This window comes from Leopardus geoffroyi, chromosome B3, assembly GCF_018350155.1.
Source record: "Leopardus geoffroyi isolate Oge1 chromosome B3, O.geoffroyi_Oge1_pat1.0, whole genome shotgun sequence".
Lineage (NCBI taxonomy): Eukaryota > Metazoa > Chordata > Mammalia > Carnivora > Felidae > Leopardus > Leopardus geoffroyi.
In genome coordinates this window covers 110,781,363-110,806,757 of record NC_059337.1, presented here as the reverse complement: position 1 = coordinate 110,806,757, position 25,395 = coordinate 110,781,363, and the positions used below count along the sequence as shown (strand labels likewise).

Genomic DNA, 25,395 nt, shown 5'->3' with positions numbered 1-25,395 from the left:
AAATTGTACTAATTACAATTACACTTTGCACACCCTTTTGACAATAGGAGGAGATACTGTCATACAGGTAAATACTCCCTAAGTTTTACCCTCCATATAGGTGTGGAAAAAACAAAATTGACACTGATTTACTAAAATCAGATTTTGTTTTTAATTTTTTTTTTTAACGTTTATTTATTTTTGAGACAGAGAGAGACAGAGCATGAATGGGGGAGGGGCAGAGAGAGAGGGAGACACAGAACCGGAAGCAGGCTCCAGGCTCTGAGCCATCAGCCCAGAGCCCGACACGGGGCTCGAACTCACGGACCACGAGATCGTGACCTGAGCTGAAGTCGGACACTTAACCGACTGAGCCACCCAGGCGCCCCTAAAATCAGATTTTAAAAAATCAATTTGTGTAATAATAAAATGCATAGGAATTGATTTGTAACCAAAAATAAAACAAATACATACTGGTAATTCTTTCATCCATGGCTTTCTAAAATAGTTCACGTCTCTATAAAGGTTTTATTGGATGTGATTTAACATTTCCCCAGATATCTCATATGTGTTGTCTTGATTCCTATACTCTTAGGAATTATATTTATTTAGATAAATAATATGGGCTACTTGCTATTTTCCTGAGACCTATTGCATTTGTTATCCCAGCACCTCAAAATAAATATTTTAAAGTTGTATTCTGTTTAAAGCTACTTAATTGCATTTGTGTGAGTTCAAACATTGTTGGTTTTGATCAATAGGGTACATGTTCAGTTAATTAATTTGCAGTTTCTCTTTGTAGGCTTGTTTTGATCCACCTATTAAAACGGTTCCCACCAAGAATCCAATGATGTACAAGAAAAGAGCAGCTGACCCAGTCTGTCCTGACCTTACTGCTTTGTTGGTGAAAAATAAGACTCTTTTAGCTGAGGTATATGGATTATCTGAAAATAAAGTGCCAAAGGAAAATGTATCCTCTGTAAAAGTAAGGAGAGAAACTTTTTTTTTTTTTTTCAGAGACAGAGAGAGAAGGGAATGCACGTGGAGGCGGGGCAGAGAGAGAGGGAGAGAGAATCCCAAGCAGGCTCCGTGCTATTAGTGTGGAGCCCTAAGTGGGGCTCAGACTCATGAGCCATGAGATCGTGACCTGAGCAGAAATCAAGAGTCAGACTAAACAACTGAGCCAGGGAGAGAAACATTCTGATAAGGGATTATCAGGTGCACCAGGGAGAGAAACATTCTGATAATGGATTCATAACTCAGTTGTGCTTTTTTTCTCAATATTGAACTGTCTTATTACTGAGGAACACTAATTTAGACCCAAATCTGTTTGCTTTTTTACCAGATAAATCCTTTTGAAGATGGTACATAGTTAGATACTTTTGAGTGGACCACTGAATGCTGTAGTGTTAAAATCGTGCTAGGAACTGCCATGCTCAAAATTTATGTAAAAACACTAATAAATTACATGTATTATGCGTTTTTTAATGGAAAGATTGAGTTCCTATTTAAAACAGCACCAAATGTCAAATATCCACTAGTCTTATATAATACTTGAGGAGACATCTGAGTAACATCAACAGATGAAAAAGAAAGAAACCACATTTGTAGAAAATGCCTTGACTTTTCCCTTAACACCAGGTGATGAACTAGAGTGTAGTAATTTTTTTTTTAATATTTATTTTTAAGAGAGAGAGCGAGAGAGAGAGAGAGAGAGAGAGAGCATGAGCGGGGGAGGGGCAGAGAAAGAGGGAGACACAGAATCCAAAGGAGGCTCCGGGCTCTGAGCTGTCAGCACAGAGCCCTACGCAGGGCTCGAACCCACGAGCTGTGAGATCATAACCTGAGCTGAAGTTGGGCGCTCAACTGACTGAGCCACCCAGGCGCCCCAAGAGTGTAGGAATTCTTTAGTTGAGCTCAAGCACCCTCAGGCTATTTGTTGCAAGAGAGTCTCCCAGATAACCATGATTGAATCTCAAAGGCCACTATCATTGTTAAGGTACTGTGATGTGGCTGTTTATGCCTGCCCTGTCTCTATGGTTACCTTCAAGTAAAATACTCTGAATGCTTATATTGTGGGACACTGACTAGCCTTTCAAGTAAGTAGCTATATATGGCGTGTGCATGAGTTTGCTAGGGCTGCCGTAAGAAAGGAGCACAGTCTAGATGGCTTAAATAATAAAAATTTTTCTCATAGTTCTGGAGGCTGGAAGTCTAAGACAAGGTATCAGCAGGATTAGTAGGACTCCTTCTCCACCTCCTTCTTCTCCTACCAATACTGCAACTGCTACTTCTCCTCCCCCTCTTCCTCTTCCTCTCAGATTTATTGCCACATAATTGACATGTAACATTATGTAAGTTTGGGATGTACAATGTGATGTGGTTTTTTTTATACATTTTTTAAATGTTTATTTTTGAGACAGAGACAGAGCACAAACAGGGGAGGGGCAGAGAGAGAGGGAGACACAGGATCCGAAGCAGGCTCCAGGCTCCGAGCTGTCAGCACAGAGCCCGATGCGGGCCTTGAACTCACAGACCGTGAGATCGTGACCTGAGCTGAAGTCAGACACTTAACCAACTGAGCCACCCAGGTGCCCCTGTGATGTTTTGATGTACATATATTCTGCAAAATGATGATCACAGTAAAGTTAGTTAATACCTCTGTCACCTCACATAATGACTGTGTGTGTGTGTGTGTGTGTGTGTGTGTGTGTGTGTGTGTATGTGGTGAGAAGGTTCATTTCTTCTGAGGCCTCTTTTCTTGGCTTATAGATAGATAGCCATCTATTCTCTGTGTCTTTATGAGGTTTTCCCTCTGTATCTGTGACCAAATTTCCTCTTCTTTTTTTTTTTTTTATGTTTATTTTATTTTATTTTTTTTTAATTTTTTTTTTTTAACGTTTATTTATTTTTGAGACAGAGAGAGACAGAGCATGAATGGGGGAAGGTCAGAGAGAGAGAGGGAGACACAGAATCTGAAACAGGCTCCAGGCTCTGAGCTGTCAGCACAGAGCCCGACGCGGGGCTCGAACTCACAGACCGCGAGATCATGACCTGAGCCGAAGTCGGACGCTTAACCGACTGAGCCACCCAGGCGCCCCTTATGTTTATTTTTGAGAGAGAGCATGTGCAAGTGGGGGAGGGGCAAGGGCCGGGCGGGAGCTGGGGCAGGAACAGAGGATCTGAAGCAGACTCTGTACTGACAGCAGTGAGCCCTATGTGGGGCTCAAACTCACAAACTATGAGATCATGACCTGAGCTGAAGTCAGACACTCAACCAACCGAGCCACCCAGGCGCCCCTAAACTTTCACTTCTTTCTAAGAACATCAGTCATACAGGATTATGGCCTACCCTAAAGATCTCATTTTAACTTAATTACCTCTTTAAAGATCCTGTCCTCAAATATAGTCACATTCTGAGTCACTGAGGGTTAGCACTTCAACTTGTGAAATTTTGAGAAGACAAAACTCAGCCTGCAGCAGGGGCCTGATTCCTTGGGCCTTCTTTTCTGCTATCACATCTACCAATAGTCTGACTCCAGGTTTTATTGAAACATATAGATGAAGAGGGGCACCCGGGTGGCTCTGTTGGTTGTGTCCAACTCTTGATTTCTGCTCAGATCATGATCTCACGGTTGGTTCATGAGTTTGAGCTCCAATCAGGCTCTAAGCTGACAGTGCAGAGCCTGCTTGGGATTCTGTCTCTCTCTCTCTCTGTCTCTCTCTCTCTGTCCCTCCCCTGCTCACACTCATGCACGCTCGTTCTCTCTCACAAAATAAATAAACATTAAAAAATAAATAAATAAACATAGGGGTGCCTGGGTGGATCAGTTGGTTAAGTGACCAACTTTGGCTCAGGTCATGATCTCATGGTTGGTAAGTTCAAGCCCCATGTGGGGTTCTGTCTCTCTTTCTCTCTCAAAAATAAAATTTAAAAAAACATGAAAAAAATAAATATACAGGGGCGCCTGGGTGGCTCAGTCGGTTAAGTGTCCAACTTCGGCTCAGGTCATGATCTCACGGTTTGTGGGTTCAAGCCCCGCATCAGGCTCTGTGCTGACAGCTCAGAGCCTGGAACCTGTTTCAGATTCTGTGTCTCCCTCTCTCTGCCCCTCCCCCACTCTCACTTTGTCTCACCCTGTCTCTCAAAAATAAATAAATGTAAAAAAAATTTTTAAATAAATATACAGATATATAGATAAATATATTTCTTTTAATTCTATTTATTCTAAATTTTTCCCTCTTTTAGTATATGGAGGTGAATAGAGATTAAATTTAAGTGGTGGAGTTTATATAAATGCAATCCATTTTATGACACTGGAGAGATTTCTTAATTTGTCTTTTTTTTTTTTTTTTTCCCACAGAAAAATATAATGCCAAATCCCTGAAAACCTTAGCAGTTTTAGTATGGGTAGCATTATTGTTCTTGTCCGCAGTATAACTTACTACTAATATTTAACAAGTTAGGGATTTAAAAAAATGTTCTTTAGTGTTTATTTATTTTTAAGAGAGGGACAGAACATGAGCAGGGCAGGGGCAGAGAGAGGAGACACAGAATCTGAAGCAGGCTCCAGGCTCTGAGCTGTCAGCACAGAGCCCGGTGCAGGGCTGGATCTCACAAGCTACGAAATCCTGACCTGAGCCCAAGCTGGACGCTTAACCAACTGAACCATCCAGGTGTCCCTTGGGATTTTTGATAATACAGATTTGGAGTAGATTAAGGTTTATCTATGCCTAATTCATAAAGAAGGCTTTTAAACCAAATTGTCAACAAAAGATCATAGGTTTTAAACCTTCTCTAAAGAAAATATGTAAGTTATTTTCAAGAATTTCAAAGTACTTTTTAAAAGCAATTCTCTACATGTACATAAGTCATTGGTAACTATAAGTATGTTTAGTCTATTTATCAAAACACATATGAAAGGCTCTACAAGATATCATTTTGACTTGGTTTTTGATAGTATATGTATTAAAAAGTATTCCATATCACTTATTGGGATTTTCTGAATTTAATAAAAATTGGTGACTGTTATTGCATGGTTTCCCAGTGTTAAAGTTATTTTAATGTTTTATTTATTTATTTTTTTTTGAGAGAACACAAGCAAGGGAGGGGGAGAGAGGGGGGGACAGAGGATCCAAAGCGGGCTCTGTGCTGACAGCAGTAAGCCATATGTGGGGTTTGAGCTCACAAACACATGAGGAACCTTGAGATCGTAACGTGAGCCGAAGTCAGACGCTTAACCAACTGAGCTACCCAGGTGCCCCTAAAGTTATTTAAAAAAAAGAGTCCAGTGATTTCAACAAGATATCTTCAACATGAGTCATCTTTCTCTTTTCCAATAACCTATTATTTAATTCCACAGGAACACAATTGTCTTGATAAGCCAGTTTATTCTCTTCACTGCATGCATTTAAATTTTTTTGTTACAATCAACTTCATTTCTTTGTGGGACATTATCATGTGTTTCTGCCCAATAATGGAGACACAGGTGCAAGAAGAGCTATATTTAAGAAAAGCCAGATATAGAAGTGATGAATATTAAAGTATTCAGTTGGTGATTGTATTGTCTAATTTAGGCATTGTGATATTGAACTAAAACTCTTGCATAGTCAGGTACACTGCTGTAGTAATAAACAGGAGCTAAAGAACTTGTAAAAAATGTTACTGATATGTATAATAAGGCCTGGTGTCCTAAAATAAATTTAGTGTGTTTTGCCAGTATTTTTAGTTTGATTTTTCATAGAAATTTTTATTGGTGAGGGCAATATGACTGTGTTCATGCAGATAAGATGCTTTTCTTCCTTTAGCTTGGTGATAAGGCAAATAGGAGAAACCTGATAGATTCAGCTAGTTCTGGAGGGGGTGAATGGAGGCAATGTAAATTTTCCTGCTAAGGAAAAATATGTCAGAACCCATTATTATTAATTTTAAAATTGAAAATTTTATTGAGATAATTGAAGAATCATTTGCAGGTTTTTTTTAAATTTTTTTTTAACATTTACTTATTTTTGAGACAGAGAGAGACAGAGCACGAACAGGGGAGGGACAGAGAGAGAGGGAGACACAGAATCAGAAGCAGGCTCCAGGCTCTGAGCCATCAGCCCAGAGCCCGACGCGGGGCTCGAACTCACGGACTGGGAGATCATGACCTGAGCTGAAGTCGGACGCTCAACTGACTGAACCACCCAGGCGCCCCTATAATGCTGCATCTAATTTGCCCTTTTCCCTCCTCTCTTACTAGTTCATAAGGATCTTATACAGCCTATTAAGAAATTTGAACAAATTAGGTTAAATCAAAAGTTAATTGACCCCTGGGGCACCTGAGTGGCTCTGTCAGTTAAGCATCTGACTTGATTTTAGCTCAGGTCATGATCTCACGGTTGGTGGGATCCAGCTCTGCGTGAGGCTCAGCACTGACAGTGAGGAGCCTGCTTGGGCTTCTCTCTCTTGCTCTCCCTCTGCCCCTCCCCCCACTCATGTGAGCTCTCTCTCTATATATTAAAATAAACATTAAAAAAAAAAGTTAACTGACCCCTGAATATTAGCAGTACCTCAATTTTCTCCATCTAGTGAACTTTCTTCACTTATCAGATAGAAGAGCAGAGGTTTAAAAAATGATACCAAGGGGCACCCGAATGACCAGTCAGTTGAGCAGCTGACTCTCAGTTTTGATCTCAGGGTTATGGGATCAAGTCCTGCATCAGGCTTCCCCCTGAATGTGGATCCTGCTTAAGATTCTCTCTCTCTCCTTCTCTCTCTCCATCTGCCTCCTCCCCCACTTGCTCTCCATTCTAAAATTTAAAATTTTTAATTTTATTTTATTATTTAAAATTTTTTTAATGTTTATTTATTTTTGAGAGAGAGGGAGAGACAGACAGAGTGCAAGCAGGGGAGCGGCAGAGAGAGAGGGAGAGAGAATCCGAAGCAGGCTCCAGGCTCTGAGCTGTCAGCACAAGGTCTGACACGGGGCTCAAATGCACAAACCGCGAGATCATGACCTGAGCCAAAGTCAGATGCTCAACCAACTGAGCCACCCAGGCACCCCTAAAATAAAAAAAAAAAAAAATGTTTTTAATGCTACCGAAAGATAAATAAGTCACCTGACAGTAGCCATGCACTCTGCCTCTCCAATCTCTTTTTGGTCTTTCTCAGCAGTTTGTGGCTGTCTTCTGTTGCTTCCTCTCTCACAAGCCATCACTCTTGCTTCTCTTCATAACTCTATGATCTTTTCTTTCTTTTATTTGCTTTAAAATAACATATAGTCAATAAAAGCCTCATTCTTTCTCCTGACTCTCCTATCCAACCATTTCACTGATGAGCGCAGATAAGGCCAGGAAACAAGTGGTGTAAACATAGCTTTTTAGGAGAGAGGCCTCTGAACATACACCCCTTCACAACCAACATAAAGCAACACGTCTATGGCCAAAGCATTAAGTATTTCTTTTCTGCTAGGCATTATAGAATTCATTATTGGTGTGATTTACTCTCATAACAAGATTTGAGCAACTTTAATGTTGATGAGAATAAAATCGCTTATTCTAAACCCTATGTGTCATTTTAATGGTTTTTGTTGTTGTTGTGGTTGTTGTTGTTGTTGTTTAATTATGCTGCTTCAGGAGTCCCTGGGTGGCTCAGTCGGTTAAGGGTCTGACTCTTGATTTAAAGGCTCAGGTCATGATCTCAGTGTTCATGGGATCGAGCCCCACGTGGGCTCTGTGCTGGCAGCAGCACAGAGACTGCTTGGGATCCTCTCTCTCCCTCTGTCTCTGTCTCTCAAAATAAATAAATAAACGTTTAAAAAAATTACACTGCTTCGGGGCGCCTGGGTGGCTCAGTCAGTTGAGAGTCCAACTCTTGTTTTCGGCTCAGGTCATGATCTCAGGTTCATGGGATCTGTGCTGTTACTGCAGACCCTGCTTGGGATTCTTTCTCTCCCTCTCTCTCTCTGCCTCTCCCCAACTCTTGCTTTCTGTCTCAAAATAAATAAGTAAACTTAAAAAAAAATGAGTGTAACACTGGAATATACTGTTAGGAGATTTGAGAATCTTCATTTTATTGTATAATAAGTTATAACTGAAATATCCATAATGATTTAAAGTCATGAATTTTCTAAAACCAACATTATGATTTTAAGTAACATTTTCCCTTTCTGAATAGCTAAGAAACCTTCAAAACAAGCTCTTCATAAAAGAAACTTCATTGCAAGAGATGAAGAGTGAGCTAGAAAGTTACAAACGAAATAACGTGCATCAGTCTTCCCAGATAATGTCCCTGAAAGAGGATATCAAGGACCTAGAGGAACTTATCGCTTCTCTAACCAGGATTAAATCTTTGAAAAACACCAATATTCAGAATCTTGAAAGAGGCAACTGGGATCTAACTGAAAAAATTATAGAACTGGAAAACAATCTAAGGTAGGAAATGTTCTAGTTTGTTTTCAAACATCTCATTTGTCATAAGTTTGTAAATAGTATATAAACTCCATATTTCTGATGGATCACAGAATTTAAAACTAGTAGAATTTCATGTAATACCTGACTCAAAATTATTATGTTTAAAAAAAGACATTTTTAAAATATTTATTTTTGAGAGGGAGAGAGAAGGAAAGAGTGAGAGAGAGAGAGAGACACAACACAAGAGGGGGAGGGGCAGACAGAGAGGGAGACACAGAATCTGAAGCAAACTCCAGGCTCTGAGCTCAGAGTGTGATACAGGACTTGAACTCATAAACCATGAGATCATGACCTGGTTGGACACTTAACCAACTGAGCCACCCAGGTGCCCCTAAAAAAGACGTTTTTGGGGCGCCTGGGTGGCGCAGTCGGTTAAGCGTCCGACTTCAGCCAGGTCACGATCTCGCGGTCCGTGAGTTCGAGCCCCGCGTCGGGCTCTGGGCTGATGGCTCAGAGCCTGGAGCCTGTTTCCGATTCTGTGTCTCCCTCTCTCTCTGCCCCTCCCCCGTTCATACTCTGTCTCTCTCTGTCCCAAAAATAAATGAATAAACGTTGAAAAAAAAAATTAAAAAAAAAAAGACGTTTTTATAGAGATGTAATTCACATACCATTAAAATTCACCCTTTTAGTCAATTGTACTTCAATAAAAAAAGAAAAAAAATGCACCCCTTTAAAGTATGCAATTCAGTAGTTTTTTTTTAATCTTTTTTTTAATGTTTATTCATTTTTGAGAGACAGAGAGACAGAGCATGAGCAGGGAAGGGGCAGAGAGAGGGAGACACAGAATCCGAGGCAGGCTCCAGGCTCTGAGCCGCCAGCACAGAGCCCGACGTGGGGCTTGAACCCACAAACTGCAAGATCATGACCTGAGCCGAAGTCGGTCGCTCAACTGACTGAGCCACCCAGGTGCCCCAGTAGTTTTTAATATATTCACAAGATTGTGCGATCATTACCACTAATTCCAGAACATTTTTAATCACCCGTCAAAGAAACCCCATGCCTATTTTCAGTTACTCCTCATTCTGACAACCACCAGTCTACATTCTTTCTCTATGGACTTGCTTTTTCTGGACATTTTCCATGAATGCAGTCATACAATATATGGCCTGTGTCTCACTTCACTTAGCACAATGTTTTTAAGGTTAATCCATGTTGAACCATGAATCAGCATACTTCACTCTTTTTTATGGCTGAATAATATTTTATTGTATGAATATACCACAGTTTGTTTATGCATTCATCCATTGATGGACATTGGCTTGTTTCCTTTTTTGGGGTGACTTTATGCATAACGCTCCTGTGACCATTCTCGTGTGAGCTTTTACATGTCTGTATGCTTCATTCCTGTTAGGTATATGCCTTGGGAGTAGAATGGCTGAGTCATAAAGTAACTCTGTTTACTTTTGAGGCACTTCCAGACTATTTTCCAAGGCAGTTACGCGTTTTACATTCCCACCAGCAATGTTTGAGGATTCCGATTACTCCACATCCTCACCAACATCTGTTATTGTTCGTCGTTTTTATGATAGCCGTTCTAGTGGATAGGAAGTCATATCTTACTGTGATTTTAATTTGCATTTCTGTAAGGCTAAAGATGTTGAGCATGTTTTCAGGTGCTTATTGGCCATTTGTGTATCTTCTTTATAGAAATATCTATTCAAATCCTTTGCCCAATTTTCAATTGGGTTATTTGTCTTTTTATTTTTGAGGTGTGTTTTTATGTGTTCTGGACACTGGACCCTTATCAGACATATGACGGGCAGGTATTTTCTCCCATCTGTGGGTTGTCTTTTCACGTTTTTTTTTTTCTCTAAGTAATCTCTATACTCTATGTGGGGCTTGAACTCCTAACCCTGAGATCAGGACTCGCATGTCCCTCTGAGCCTGGCTCAGTCTTTTCATGTTCTTAATGGTGTCCTTTGGAGCACAAAGTATTTTAATTTGGATGGAAGTTTATTTTTTGTCACTTGAGACTTGGTGTCATATCTAAGAAACCATTGCCTAATCCAGGGTCACAAAGATTGACGCATATATTTTCTTTTTAAGATGTATAGTCTTAACACTTAAATTTATATCTCTGAAAATTTTTGACTAATTTTTGTATATGATGTGAGTTAGGGGTTAGGAGTTCAAATTCATTCTTTTTCATGTGAAGATCCACTATTCAAGGTCTTTTGTGGTTCCATACAAACTTTACTATTATTTGCTCAAGTCCTGTGAAAAATGCCATTGGTGGGGCGCCTGGGTGGCGCAGTCGGTTAAGCGCCCGACTTCAGCCAGGTCACGATCTCGCGGTCCGTGAGTTCGAGCCCCGCGTCGGGCTCTGGGCTGATGGCTCAGAGCCTGGAGCCTGCTTCCGATTCTGTGTCTCCCTCTCTCTCTGCCCCTCCCCCGTTCATGCTCTGTCTCCCTCTGTCCCAAAAATAAATAAATGTTGAAAAATGCCATTGGTATTTTGATAGGGATTGCGTTAAATGTATAGATTGCTTTGGATAGTATAGGCATTTTAACAATATTAATTCTTCCAATCCATGAGCATGGAATATCATCCCATTTGTGTCATCTTCAATTTCTTTTCATCAATGTTTTACAGTGTTCAGAGTACAGATTTTTCACCTCCTTGGTTAAGTTTATTCCTGGATATTTTGTTCTTTTTGGTATAATTATAAATGGGATTATTTTCTTAATTTCTCTATATGCTACTTTATTAGTGTATAGAAATGCAATCGACTTATGTGTATTAATTTTGTATCCTGCAACTTTACTGACTTTATTTTCTATTTCTAATAGTTTATTGTTGGAGTCTTTAAGGTTTTATATATATAGTATCATGTTATCTGCAAATAGTGACAGTTTAACTTTTTCCTTACTAATTTGGATGCCTTTTCTTTCTTTCTCTTTCTTCCTTCCTTCCTTCCTTTCTTTCTTTCTTTTTCTTTCTTTCTTTTGTCTGATTGCTGTTGGTAGAACCTCTAGCACTGTGTTGAATAAAAGTGGTGAGAATAGACATCCTTGTCTTGCTCCTGATCTTAGAGGAAAAGCTCAAATTTTTTTTTTTTTTTTTTTTTTTTACCATTGAGTAGGATGTTAGCTGTGGTTTTTTTCTTTTTTTTCTTTTTTATATGGCCTTTATTATGTTGAGGTGTGTTCCCTCTAAACCCACTTTATTGAGAGCTTTTATCATGAATGAGTATTGGATTTTATCAGATGCTTTTCTTTCATCCATTGAGATGATCATATGATTTTAATCCTTCATTTTGTTGATGTGGTATATCACATTGATTCATGAATGTGAACCATCCTTGCACCCCCAGAATAAATCCCACTTGATCATGGTGGATGACCCTTTGAATGTATTTTTTTTTTTAATTTTTTTTAATGTTTATTTATGTCTGAGACGCAGAGAGACAGAGCATGAGTGGGGGAGGGGCCGAGAGAGAGGGAGACACAGAATCAGAAGCAGGCTCCAGGCTCTGAGCTGTCAGCACAGACCCCGATGCAGGGCTTGAACTCACCAACCATGAGATCATGACCTGAGCGGAAGTCGGTCGCTCAACTGACTGAGCCACCTAAGTGCCCCTCAATGTATTTTTTTAATTTTACTTTTGAGAATGAGAGAGAGTGAGGGAGAGAGAGAGAGAATGGGCAAGGGACACAGAGGTGAAGAGAGAATCTTAAACAAGCTCCTTGCTCAGTGTGGAGCCTGACACAGCTCTTGATCCCACAAACCCATGATCCACAATCAGGATCATGACTTGAACCAAAATCAAGAGTTGGATGCTCAACCAACTGAACCACACAGGCGCCCCTCAATGTATTTTTGAATGCAATTTGCTCCTATTTGGGGGGAATTTTTGCATCTATGTTCATCAGGGATATTAGCCTATAGTTTTCTTTTTATGTAGTGTCTTTGTCTGATTTTGGTATCAGGACTCATATTTGGAAGCTTTCCTTCCTCTTCTGTTTTTTGGAATATTTTGAGGAGAATAGACATTTACTCTTCTTTAAATGTTTAGTAGAATTCACCTGTGAATCTATCTGGTCCTAGACTTTTGTTTATTCAGAGATTTTTAAAATTTTGTTATTACTGATTAAATTTTGTTACTAGTAATCTGTTCAGATTTTCTATTTCTTCCTGATTCAGTTTTGGAAAATTATATGTTTCTAGGAATTAATACATTTCTTCTAGGTTGTCCAATTTTTTGGCATATGATTTTTTGAGTAGCCTCCTATAATCCTTTTTATTTTTGTCATGTCTATTGTTTCTTCTCCTCTTTCATTTCTGATTTATTTGTTTGTGTCTTCTCTTTTTTTTTCTTGATGAGTCCGGTTAAAGGTTTATCAATGTTTTATTTATCTTTTCAAAGTAATAGTTCTCGGTTTCACTGATCCTTTCTTTTTTCTCTCTTTCTCTCTTTCTTTTTTGTCTCTATTTCATTTATTTCTATTTCAATCTTTATTATTTCCTTCCTTCTAGTAAACTTGGACTTTGTTCTTCTTTTTCTAGTTCCTTTAGGTGTAAGATTAGGTTGTTTATTTGAGATTTTGTGTTTGTGTGTTTCTTGAGGTGGACCTGTACTGCTGTAAATTTCTGTCTTAAAACTGCTTTCATTGTGTCCTCAAAATTTTGGACCATAGTGTTTTCATTTTCATTTGTCTCCACATATTTTTTTTATTTCCTCTTTGATTTTTTTAAATTGACCTATTGACTGTTTAGCAGCGTGTTGTTTAGCCTCCATTTGTGTTTTTTTTCTAGTACCTTCTTATGATTCTTTTAATTTCATACCATTGTGGTCAGAAAAGATGCATGATATGATTTCAATCTTCTTAAATTTATTGACACGTGCCTTCTGGCCTAATGTGTGATCTATCCTGGAGAATGTTCCATAGGCTCTTGAAAGGAATGCATAGTGTTGTTTTGGATAGAATGTTCTGTGTATATCTGTTAAGTCCATCTGGTCTAATATGTAATTCAAAGACACTGTTTCCTTATTGATTTTATGCCTGGATGATCTATCCATTGATGTGAGTGAGGTGTTAAAGTTCTCTACTATTATTGTACTACTGTTAATTTCTCCCTTTATGTCTGCTTATGTTTTCTTTATGTATTTAAGCTCCAATTTTGGGTGTATAGATATTTACAGTCATTATATACTCTTGGTGGATTGACCACTTTATCTTTATGTAATGCCCTTCTTTATCTCTACTTACAATCTTTGTTTTAAAGTCTATTTTGTCTGTTATAACTATTGCTATCCCGGCTTTTTATCTTCTCTCATTTCTATTTGCATGGTGTATCTTTCTCTATCCTTTCACTTTCAGTCTGTGTAAGCCTTTAAGTCTGAAGTAAGTCTGTAAGTCTCTTGTAGGTAGCATATAGATAGCTCTTTTTTTTTTTTTTTTTAAATCTAGCTGCCACCCTTTGTCTTTGGATTTGAAAACTTAGACCATTTACATTGAAAGTAATTATTGATAAGTATGTACTTATTTTCATTTTGTTGTTTTCTGATTATTTTTGTAGTTATTCTCTCTCTTCCTCTCAAACTGTCTTTCCCTGTGACTGATGACTTTCTGTAGTGTTATGCCTGAATTCTTTTTCTCTATTTTTTGTGTGTTTATCATAGGTTTTGAGTTTGTGGTTACCTTGAGGTTCATATATAGGACCCTAAGTTTTTAGCAGTTTATAGTAAATTGATTGAAATTTGAACACATTCTAAAAGAACTTCTTTTTTACTCTCCTCCACATCTTATGTATATGCTGTCATATATTTTATATCTTCTTATTCATAATTGTCTTACTTCTAACTATAACCTTTTTTTTCCTACTTAACAAAGCCCCTTTAACATTTATTGTAAGCTGGTTTGGTGGTGATAAACTTTAACTATTGTTTGTCTGGGTAACTCTTTTTTTTTTTTTAAGTTTATTTATTTGGAGGAGGGGGGAGGGAGGATCAGAAAAAGAGAGAGAGAGAGAGAGAGAGAGAGAGAGAGAGAATCCCAAGCAGGCTCCACACTGTTAGCTCAGAGCCTGATGTGGGGCTCGATCTCACAAACCATGAGACCATGACCTGAGCCAAAATCAGGAGTCAGATACTAACTGACTATGCCACCCAGGCACCCCTGTTTAGGAAATTCTTTATCTCTCCTTCAATTCTGAATGATAACCTTGACAGGTAGCATATTCTTGGTTGTAGGTTTTTTTCCTTTCAGCTCTTTGAATATATGCCACTCCTTTCTGGCCTGCAAAGTTTTTGTTGCAGAATCAGCTGATAGCCTATGGGGCTTCCCTTGTATGTAACTAGTTGCTTCTGTCTTGCTGCTTTTAAAATCTCTCTTTATCTTTAACTTTTGACATTTAATTATTTTATTATGTGTTGGTGATATGGACCTCCTTAAGTCATCTTGTTTGGAGCTCTCTGTGGTTCCTGAATCTGGATGTTTGTTTCCTTTCTCCAGTTAAGGAATTTTTTAGCTATTATTTCTTCAAATAAATTTTCTTCCCCTTTCTTCTTCTGAGACCCCTATAATGTGAATGTTTGCTTGCTTGATGTTATTCAAGAGATCCCTTAACCTATCTTCTTTTTGTTTTAAGTTTATTTTACTTATTTTGAGAGAGAGAGAGAGAGAGAGAGAGTGAGCAGGGGAGGGGCGGGGGGGGGGTGGTGGAGAGAGAGGATCCCAAGCGGGCTGTCAGCACAGAGCCTGACATGGGGCTCAAATTCATGAACTGTGAGATCATGACCTGATCCAAAATCCAGAGTCAGTTGCTTAACTGACTGAGTTGCCCAGGTACCCTATCCTCTTTAAAAATAGAAATAGATTATTTTTTCTTTTGGTTGTTCAGCTAGGGTGATTTCCATTACCCTATCTTCCAGATTGCTGATATATTCTTCTGTATTCTCTAATCTACTGTTGATTTCCTTCTAATGTATTTTTCATTTTAGTTATTGTATGCTTCAAATCTGATTGGTTCTCTTTATGTTTTCTATCTCTTTGTTGAAGTTCTCACTGAGATTACTCTTCTTTCCAGTCTGGTGAGCATCTTTATGATAATTACTTTAAACTCTGTAGCAGGCATATTGCTTATCTCCATTTCATATAGTTCTTTTTCTGGGGTATTGTCTTATTCATTCATTCAGAGCATATTCCTCTGTTTCCTCATTTTGCTGGACTGTCTGTGTTTGTTTCTATGAATTAGATGGAACAGCTACTTCTCCTAAACTTGCAGGAATGGTCTTGTATATGGTCATCTTCTGTGTAGACTGTAGGTGGCTGGTGCCTTTGGCTGGCTGGCTGGAACTGTGTCTGCATGAGCTCAGGTCCCAGTGCACTCCATGCTGTGGTTACTCTGGTGGGATGGCTGGAGCAGAAGTGAGTGTGGGCCTGGGTGGTCCCAGGACTCTGTGTAGAAGGTGCCCCAGCAGGACAGCTGAAGCTGAAGTGAGCTCAAGCCAGTGGGTCCTGGGGTCCTTCACGCAGAGTGCCCTGGCAGGGCAGCTGGAGCCACAGGAGGGCATGGCCCAAGGGGTCAGGGGCACCTCATGTAGGAAGTGTCCCAGTGGGATGTCTGGAACTGAGGCGAGGCATGTGCTGCGCAGAATCAGCCTGGGAGGATACCTGAAGCAGAAGTAGGTGAAAGCTAGGGTGTCCTGAGGTGTTCAGTGAAGGGTGTGCCCTATTGGGGTGATTAAAATGGAGGCCGGTATGGGCCTAGTTGTCCCAGGATATCCTGTACAGAGGGCTCCCTGGTGGGGTGGCTGGAGCCGAGGTGAGGGGTGGGCTTGGGGTCTCAGGGTGCTCCATGCAGGAGGTGTTTTGGCAGGGCAGCTGGAGCTAAAGTGAACACGGGCTGGGGGTTCCCAGGGTGCTCCATGCACAGGACATCTTAGCAAGGCAGCTGGAGCCAAAGTAGGCATTAGCTAAGAGGTCCCAGAGTGCTCTGTGTCAGGGGTCCCCTAGCAAGCTATCTGGAGCTGAAGTGGTGTGGGCCTGGAATTTTCCAAGGAGGTACTTTGTGCCTGTGTCACCTTGGCATGATGGTTGGAGCCATAGTGATTGCTGGACGAGGGGTGTCCCAGTGTGTGTCATGCTGGGGCCATCTTTGTGTGACAGCTGGGGTTGGCAGGCTAGGGGCCCGGGGCTCACTGAGGTGGTAGGCTGGCTATGGCTCCTGGACCTTGTTCCCGTCCACATTATCAAGTTGGATGGGGAACATAACTGTGGTGCTCACCAGCCCTTTCAACCTGGAGAGTTCTAGCAGGTCCCCCTGCTGTCTGTTAGAGTTCTAGGACTGGCTCTTTTATATTTGGTTCCTCTTTTATTTATTTATTTATTTATTTATTTATTTATTTATTTTTAATTTTTTTTTTTCAACGTTTATTTATTTTTGGGACAGAGAGAGACAGAGCATGAACGGGGGAGGGGCAGAGAGAGAGGGAGACACAGAATCGGAAACAGGCTCCAGGCTCTGAGCCATCAGCCCAGAGCCCGACGCGGGGCTCAAACTCACGGACCGCGAGATCATGACCTGGCTGAAGTCGGACGCCCAACTGACTGCACCACCCAGGCGCCCCTGGTTCCTCTTTTAAACTGTGGCTTTTCTGTGCCCCACGGTGTCTGAGGCTGGTGTGGGCCAGGGGCATGGGGCTTGTTGACATGACAGGCTGGCCATGGAGCCTGGACCCTGTCCTATCTGCACCATCCAGGTAGAAGGGGAAGGTAAACCATGGTGCTCCCCAGCCCCTCTGACCCAGCAAAAGCTTTACCTGTTCTCTCACTGCCTAGCGAGATTCTAGACCTAGCTCCTTTACACCCTAGCTGCTCTTTTAAACTGTGGCTTCTCCTCCATGCCCCAGGGTGTCTGGGGCTGGTATGGGCCCAGGACCCAGTGGGCCCAGGCTCGCTGGGGTGGCAGGCCAACCAGGGGTTTGGAACCCTGCTCCCATCCACATCCCCACCGTGGTGGAGGGGGAGCACAGACTATGCTACCCAGAGAGAGTTCCAACAGCTCTCTCACCACTGGGCAAGGTTCCAGGGCCAGTTCCTCCACATTCCAGTTGCTTTTCCAACCTTCAGCTTTCCCTCCAAGCCCCAGGGCATCTGGACCTGGTGTGGGCCAGTGACCCGGAGCTTGCAGGGGTATCGGCTACTCTGTCTGTCCTGCCTCTCCATGTGGTCTCCCCATCCTCTGTTGTACAGAAGCTGCTCAGTCAGCCCTCAGCTCCCCCTAGGGCAGAATTGCTGTACAGATAGATGTAGACCTGGTGCCTCCATGGAGGAGGTGAGCCCAGCCAGGGTCTTCCCATGTCACCATCTTGGACTGGAACCTCCTCTAGTGTTTCCTATAAAGCATTTCTTCTGACAGTCTTTCTGTTTTTTCTTCTTCTTCTGAAACTATATTATTTCATTTTCATTTTTTGAAGGTCATTTTTTGTTTTGGTTTGTGTTACTGAGTACAAAATTTGGGGTTGCCAGTATTTTTTTCTTTCAGCACTCTAAGATGTCATCTGGTTATCTTCTGACATCTATAGTTTCTGTTGAAAAGTTATTTATCAGTCTTATTGTTGTGCCTTTGGAGGTAATAAGGTGTGCTTTTTATTGGTAGCAATTTGACTATGATGTGTCTTAGTGTGGCTTTCTTTGTATCTGTCCTGCTTAGGATTTAAAGAACTTATTGAATCTATCAATTATGTCTTTCATCAGGTATGGAGTCTTGGAAATTATTTTTTCAAATACTGTTTTTTCCCATTCTGTCTCTACTCTCACTCTAGGCCTACAGTTATAGGTGTGTTAGACCTTTTGAGTGTCTCCTGCATGTCTCTAATATAATCTTTTTTAAAAAAATTTTAATGTGTTTATTTTTGGGAGAGAGGGACAAACAGATCATGAACAGGGAGGGGCAGAGAGAGAGAGAGAGAGACACAGACTCTGAAGCAGGCTCCAGGCTCCGAGCTGTCAGCACAGAATCCAACGTGGGCCTTGAACCTGCAAACCATGAGATCATGGCCTGAGACAAAGTCAGACGCTTAACTGACTGAGCAACCCAGGCGCCCCTCTAATATAATCTTTTCGATTAAAAATTTCTGTTTGAATAATACAGGTAATTTCTTTTAACCTGACTCAAATTCACTAATTCTGTAAGCTGCAATTCTTAGACAGGAGAGGATCAAAAATGCACAAACAGCAACAAAAAAAATATGGAAGATCGGCTGAAACTTTGACCTAGCTATGGGTACAGGGTAGAAAATATTAACAATACCTAGCAATTGATAGGTAATCAAAAGAAGAACCAAACACAAACACACACACACACACACCCCAAATAATTAGCTATTTGTATATTTGATAATAAAACAAGTTTTTATATATGTTCTTCTCTATTGCTGCATCATTATTCGAATTCCCTTTCCTCTCGTTAAATCCCAGTGGAAGAGCCATCAGATGTTATTAAAACAGGAGTCCTCATATCTCTGTGGAACCTCCTGGCCATCACAATGTTACTAATAGTGGCAGGCAGATATTCATGCTCAAATTTCCCCGTGAAAAAGATGGTTTAAAAATTAACCTTCCCCAGCGGAACAACTAGAGGACCTAGCACTGGATTGTTTTCATCTCTATTTCTCTGCCATTTCTAGTTTCTCCCTAGAAATAGTTGGGTAACTGCACAGCTCTTTGCAAAAGTACATTTCTAACTTGATACATATATTTAATATATTTTAAGTGGGGATTGCTTCTTTAATGATTATTATTTTTTGGAAGTTTATTTTGAGAGAGAGCAGGGGAGGGTCAGAGAGAGGGAGAAAAAGAGAGAATCCCAATCCCACGTGGGGCTTGAAATCACAAACCACAAGATCATGACCTGAGCTGAAATCAAGAGTTGGACGCTCAACCGACTGAACCACCCAGGTGCTCTCTTTCATTATTTTTTTTTAATGTTTATTTATTTTTGAGATGGGGGCCGGCTGAGAGAGAGAGGGAGACACAGAATCTGAAGCAGGCTCCAGGCTCTGAGCTGTGAGCACAGCGCCCGACAAGGGGCTCGAACCTACAAGCCATGAGATCATGACCTGAGCCAAAGTCAGATGCTTAACCCACTGAGCCACCCAGGCACCCCAACTTTAATTATTTTTAATTGAAGTTTGAAAACTGAGTTGGTTTCATGATATTGTTACCCACCAATATTTTACACAGAGTCCATCTGTTTGAAAGAGAAAAGGCAGAGCGGAAAGCAGGCCTTTTGGAGGAAAAGTTAGCAGGTGCTAATGGATTCGCCCATCATATGAATATGAAAGGACAAGAAGATTCCTTGGATAGTTTCATGATGAAGGTGAGAATAAATATTGATTTTTCAAGAAACAGGATTTGCAAGACCTCGTGTTACTCTGAGAGATAATTGGCAAATGTTTAGTAGGTTGTTGGTCTGCTTCTGATCCTGGGGGGATGGGAAATGGGGGGGGCGTGGGGATGTGGGGGGGGGGGGGAATCAAAGGAAGCTGTGCAGTATGGTTGACCGAAAGCCTTTCCGAGGTACAGAGAGTAATCACAAGGTGGATCTAAGGCCTCTGTGATAGAACCCTAAAAGGGATTGGAGCTGAGCGAGACCTGGGAGGAAGCGGTGGTGATAAGAGAATGAAATGTCGGTGTTGTCCATTTCTGGTGTGGGTTACCTCCTGCTGCTGCCAGCAGCTGGATTTTGGGCTCTGAATGTGTGTTGAAGGGCGGTGTAAGCAAAAGTCATTGAAACCGAGGCACAGAAATCACAAAGCTAAACTGGCAGATCATCTACATTTGACCTTGAAATCTAGAATTATGGCATGAGTTGGGTTTAGAAGGAAGAGATGAGCCTGGTCACTAGTAGAAAGCAATTCACCGGATGAGTAGAGGTTTTATAGAAGAATGTTGGAGGATGGGAGCCAGGGAAGAAATACAAGCATTTTTTTTTTTTTTTTAGCCCTGACTATTTATAATGGAAGCAGGATGATTACAGGAGATCGAGGGAAAGGTTGGGGGAAAGAGGTGTGACTTCTTTCATTTATACATCTATACATCTACATAGTCAAAGTTGTTGTTACTAAGTGATGTTATAGAACCATGATGAAGTCTTTGTAGAAATATCTGTTGCCCTCCCAACTTTTCATTAAGTGTCTTAGCATTCATTGACGGTCCTTGCCTGAATCAGTTATTTCATTAGATAGAAAATGCTGATTTTTAAATTTCTATCATTCCTTCTACATTTATTAGCTCAGAATTTTCTCTTTTTTTTTGTTTTACATTTTTAATGTTTATTATTTATTTTTGAGAGAGAGAGAGGCAGAGCACGAGTGGGGTAGGGACAGAGAAAGAGGGAGACACAGAATCTGAAGCAGCTCCAGGCTCTGAGCTGTCAGCACAGAGCCCACTGCGGGGCTCGAACCCACAAACTGTGAGATCATGACCTGAGCTGAAACCAAGAGTCAGATGCTTAACCAACTGAGCCACCCAGGTACCCCCAGAATTTTCTATTAAGAGTTTAACTTCATAACTGAGGCTATTTGGTTAGCTGCTTCTCTAAGCTAAATTTCGTGTGTTCTCAAAACAATTTCTTTGTACAGTCATTTTAATACCTCTTGATACTCCAGTTTGCTCTTTTGAGCATGCCCTCGTCTGTCTTATGACTCCATAACTCTTTATTTCTTTGGAGGACCTTTCTCCTGAAGTCTTGTCTTATGACTATATATATATTTCAAGAAAACAAAAGGAAGTCAATGTCTCCATATTAAATTCCAAATGGGAAGTTTCACGTGTGTTGGCACGTTTAGGATATAGGGGAAGCTATCCTGACCAAGCACTTGGAGACAGACAACATTTTTCACTCTGAAGGACCAAAAGATGGGAAGAAAATTTGAGATAAATGTCAGCAAGATTCAATCCATAAGGAAAAACAAAAACATGAGTTGGACAGACCTTTGTATCCTTCCGGCTGGGAAACAAAAACTGCGCAATGTTACTGTCAGAAATTCCTCAGTCGGTTGGCTACTCTTCTGAGCAACAGTGCTGTCCCCACACCTATAGCCACGGAGGAAGCTGTGAAAGAGAGGGTTCAGGAAGTTGGTGCAAATGAGCAATCTTGGAAGTCTGTTAAGTGTATTGACAGACAAGCCACCCTTTCAGATTTGTTTCTTTAACATGTGGATTTTTTTTTTTTATATTAGCCGATTTAGTAAATTCCGTGGCTCTGAATTTTAATTTTGATTTCATTTTTATTACTACAATATAAAAGGGAAGAGGATGTCCATTATTACAGCAGAGGTAGTATAGTGTATTTGTGAAAAGTAGAGGGCCCCAGTATGAATCCCAGCTCAGCCATTGCCAGCTGTGTGCTCTTGGGCCGGTTCCTTATCCTCTCTGTACCTCGGTTTCATTTGTAAAATTTGGTGGAGGGGGGTGGGGTGGGGGCTGGGAGGGCACAGTTCCTGTCTCACAGAGTGGTAAGGATTAAATGGATTAATAAATGATAAATGCTTACTACAGTTCAGTGGAAGGTCAATGAATGCTAGCTTAAAGATAGTGGTATGGTGGGGTGCCTGGGTGGCTCAGTCGGTCAAATGTCCCACTTCCTCTCAGGTCATGATCTCGCAGTTCGTGGGTTCAAGCCCTGTGTCAGGCTCTGTGCTGACAGCTCGGAGCCTGGAGCCTGCTTCGGATTTTGTGTCTCCCTCTTTCTCTGCCCCTCACCTGCTCTCTCTCTCTCAAAAATAAATAAAAATTAAAAAAAAAAATAGTGGTATGGTGAAGATATATATGTGTCCATCATGACTAAATACTGGTCAGTTCAGTCAATGGGGTAAAATACATTGTCAAGTCAGTCATTTGTTTGAATATACTGGCCGAGTCTATCAAAAGATTGAACCGGCAAGTTTAAGTGGCTATATATCTCCTTGTCACGTCCACATGATTTTAGTAAAATTTCATGCCTTTTTGCCCTAAAATTCAAAGTTAGATACTGCTTAAATTCAGTGTGTCAATAAAATCTCCTCAGTCTGTTTGTTGGAGAATTCCAATTTTTTCTTTTACTTTTTGCTTAAAATTCATTACACAATTTTATTTCTTAATGCTAACTAAAATGTCTGATTTTGTATATCACACCTTTCAATTTCTTTTTCTAAAACCAGCTTCTAGGGCACCTGGGTGGTGCAGTCGGTTAAGCGTCCGACTTCAGCCAGGTCACAATCTCGCAGTCCGTGAGATCGAGCCCCTCGTCAGGCTCTGGGCTGATGGCTCAGAGCCTGGAGCCTGTTTCTGATTCTGTCTCCCTCTCTCTCTGCCCCTCCCCCGTTCATGCTCTGTCTCTCTCTGTCCCAAAAAAATAAATAAACGTTGAAAAAAAAAATTAAAAAAAAAAATAAAACCAGCTCCTACATGTCAAATCTTAGAAGTCTTCCCCATTCACCTATTTTGTAATGTAATATCAGCACAATGTCAGTGTCAGTAGACCTCACACATAGTTTTGAATTGAAATAGAGGTCACAGACCGTCGGGAGCTTTGTCTACCCTTTTCTCCCTACAGAGGACAGCAGGTCGGCAGCAGGAAATCCAGATGCTCACCAAACGGCTGGAGCAGCTATGTGGCCACTCTGAAGAAGCCGCTGGAGAATTCTCCCAAATGGAAGAAAGGCAGAGGGAACAAAAAAGACCCTTGAAACGTATGGAAGGAAACACTGCTATTAATGACTTTTTTCAAGAGAGATTAGAATTGAACAGGAAAAAAGTAAGAATTTCTATATATAAAGCACTTCTTTGACAATGAAAATGATCGTATTTTATGGTATCATCTAACGTTTAAAGCTGTTGATAATAGTAGAAAAGGGAGGAAAATTTGCTACAAACCTTTAAACCTTCTGTTTTTATCAAAAATCCTCTCCTTGGAAAGCCTGGGCAGCTTAATCGATTGGGCATCTGACTTCAGTTCAGGTCATGGTCTTGTGGTTCGTGGGTTCCAGCCTCGTGTCGGGCTCTGTGCTGACAGCTCAGAGCCTGGAGCCTGCTTCAGATTCTGGGTCTCCCTCTCTCTCTCTGGCCCTCTCTTGCTTGCGCCCTCTCTCTCTCTCTCTCTCTCTCAAAAATAAATAAACATTAAAAAAAATCCTCTCCTCTTTCCATATCTCTCATTTCTCTAAGATGCACACATTTGGTATTTATTATGAGGGCATTTGTTAATGTATTTCTTAATGTGCTTTAAAAAGCCGATTCGAAGGAAAGGAGCTCAAAGGAATGACGGGACAAGTGGAGCATCAGGCACTGTGTTCCCCAGAATGTCAAGACACGAACTGTCAGTGTCCCGACACAAACTGTGAGATCATGATCTGAGCCAAAATCAGGAGTCAGATGTTCAACTGACTGAGCCACCCAGGCACCCGTAAAATGCTATATTAAATTTTAAGAATATTCAATTAACACATGCTTTCTATAACTCTTGAAACCAAGTGAAAAGTTTTTAAGAAAACAATAATAATTTCCCCCAACCTTCTTTCTGCCTATTTTACCCCAGTAAACAGCAGTATATATATCTTCTACAACTATTGCCATGGTTATGGAAATAGTCAAGTACATGTATGTAGGTACTTTTTATCAAACTGGGACTGTGTGGGGGCACCTGGGTGGCTCAGTAGGTTAAGCATCTGATTCTTGGTTGCGACTCAGGTCACCATCTCAAGCCCTGCGTCGGGCTCTGTGCTGACAATACGTGGGATTCTCTCCCTCTCTCTGTCCTTCCCCTGCTTGCACCCTCTCTCTCTTTCAAAATAAATAAACTGGAAAAAAAAAAACTGGGACTATGCTAGTGAAATACTGTTCTTACACAGTAAAAAGTAAGTACCTCATGGTTTTTCCTTAGGTTAAAAGAATGGATTTAACTCATTCCTTTAATAGCTGCATAGTATTCCACAGAGTATATATAACTTATTTATTTGATTAGTTCCCTACTGATGGACTACTAAATTATTTCCACCTTTTATGCCATTACAAATAATGTAGCAATAAATATATTTATACATATGTCTTTCCACATTGGTGCTTTCTCCCCCTAGGCGATTGAGTTCTAGATATGAAATTATAGGATCACAGTGTATGAGTATTTAAAATTTTAATAGCCACTGCCAAAATACTACCTTCCAAAAAGCAAGAGTTTCACTTTCCAAATAGAAATGCCTGAGTGCCTGCTTCTTCTTCACAGCCTAACCAGCATTGGATGATGTCATTCTTTGAGAGAGAGAGAGTTGGGTTAAAATAGTATAGTTATAACATTTACCTGATTACTAGTAAGGCTGAGCACCTTGTTTTTTGTTTGTTTGTTTGTTTGTTGGCTTCTTGTATTCCTTTGCTTCCCTACTCCTCACAGTTTGGACCTCATATGCAGAAGGTTGAGTTAATCAAACTCTATGGTTCATAACACACTATCTTGGGCCATGGAAGAGCTTTCTCTTATTTATTTACTCCTTTTAAGTCTATTTTCCCATTCCCTCTTCCAAAAGAGATCAATCTAATGTGTTTAATGTGTATCTTTTTGTCTATACAATGTGGGGGTTAGGGGTGCTGACACCTTCCCCATGTAGTTGAAAGGTCCCATGTATAATTTTTGATTACCTCAGAACTTAACTACTAATAGCCTACTGTTGACCAGAAGCCTTGCTGATTACATAAAGAGTCAATTAACACATATTTTGTATGCCATATTTATGTATATGGTATTCTTATGATAAAGTAAGCTAGAGAAAAGAAAATGTTAAAAAAAAGTCATAAGAGAGAATACATCGTACCATGAGAGAGTACTGTTGATAAAAAATTTGCATGTAAGTAGACTCACACAGTTCAAACCCATGTTGTTCAAGGGTCATTTGTATATGTTCTTTTAAATTTTTTTTTTCCAATGTTTATTTATTTTTGGGACAGAGAGAGACAGAGCATGAACGGGGTAGGGGCAGAGAG

The 25,395-nt window shown here is 40.5% G+C and overlaps 1 protein-coding gene across 6 annotated transcripts in view; it reads left to right on the top strand.

Annotated features, from left to right (window-relative positions):
• LOC123583983 (coiled-coil domain-containing protein 170-like) overlaps nt 1-25,395 on the top strand; it is a 50,325-nt gene that overhangs the window by 15,997 nt on the left and 8,933 nt on the right. For 5 of the 6 annotated variants that reach the window (XM_045451218.1, XM_045451220.1, XM_045451221.1 and 2 more), the window contains 4 exons: nt 782-964; nt 8,138-8,394; nt 19,624-19,759; nt 22,979-23,179. In XM_045451218.1, the coding sequence (XP_045307174.1) occupies nt 782-964; nt 8,138-8,394; nt 19,624-19,759; nt 22,979-23,179 (777 nt within the window). The remainder of the gene's footprint in view (nt 1-781; nt 965-8,137; nt 8,395-19,623; nt 19,760-22,978; nt 23,180-25,395) is intronic. The other variant, XM_045451219.1, reaches the window with a different exon arrangement.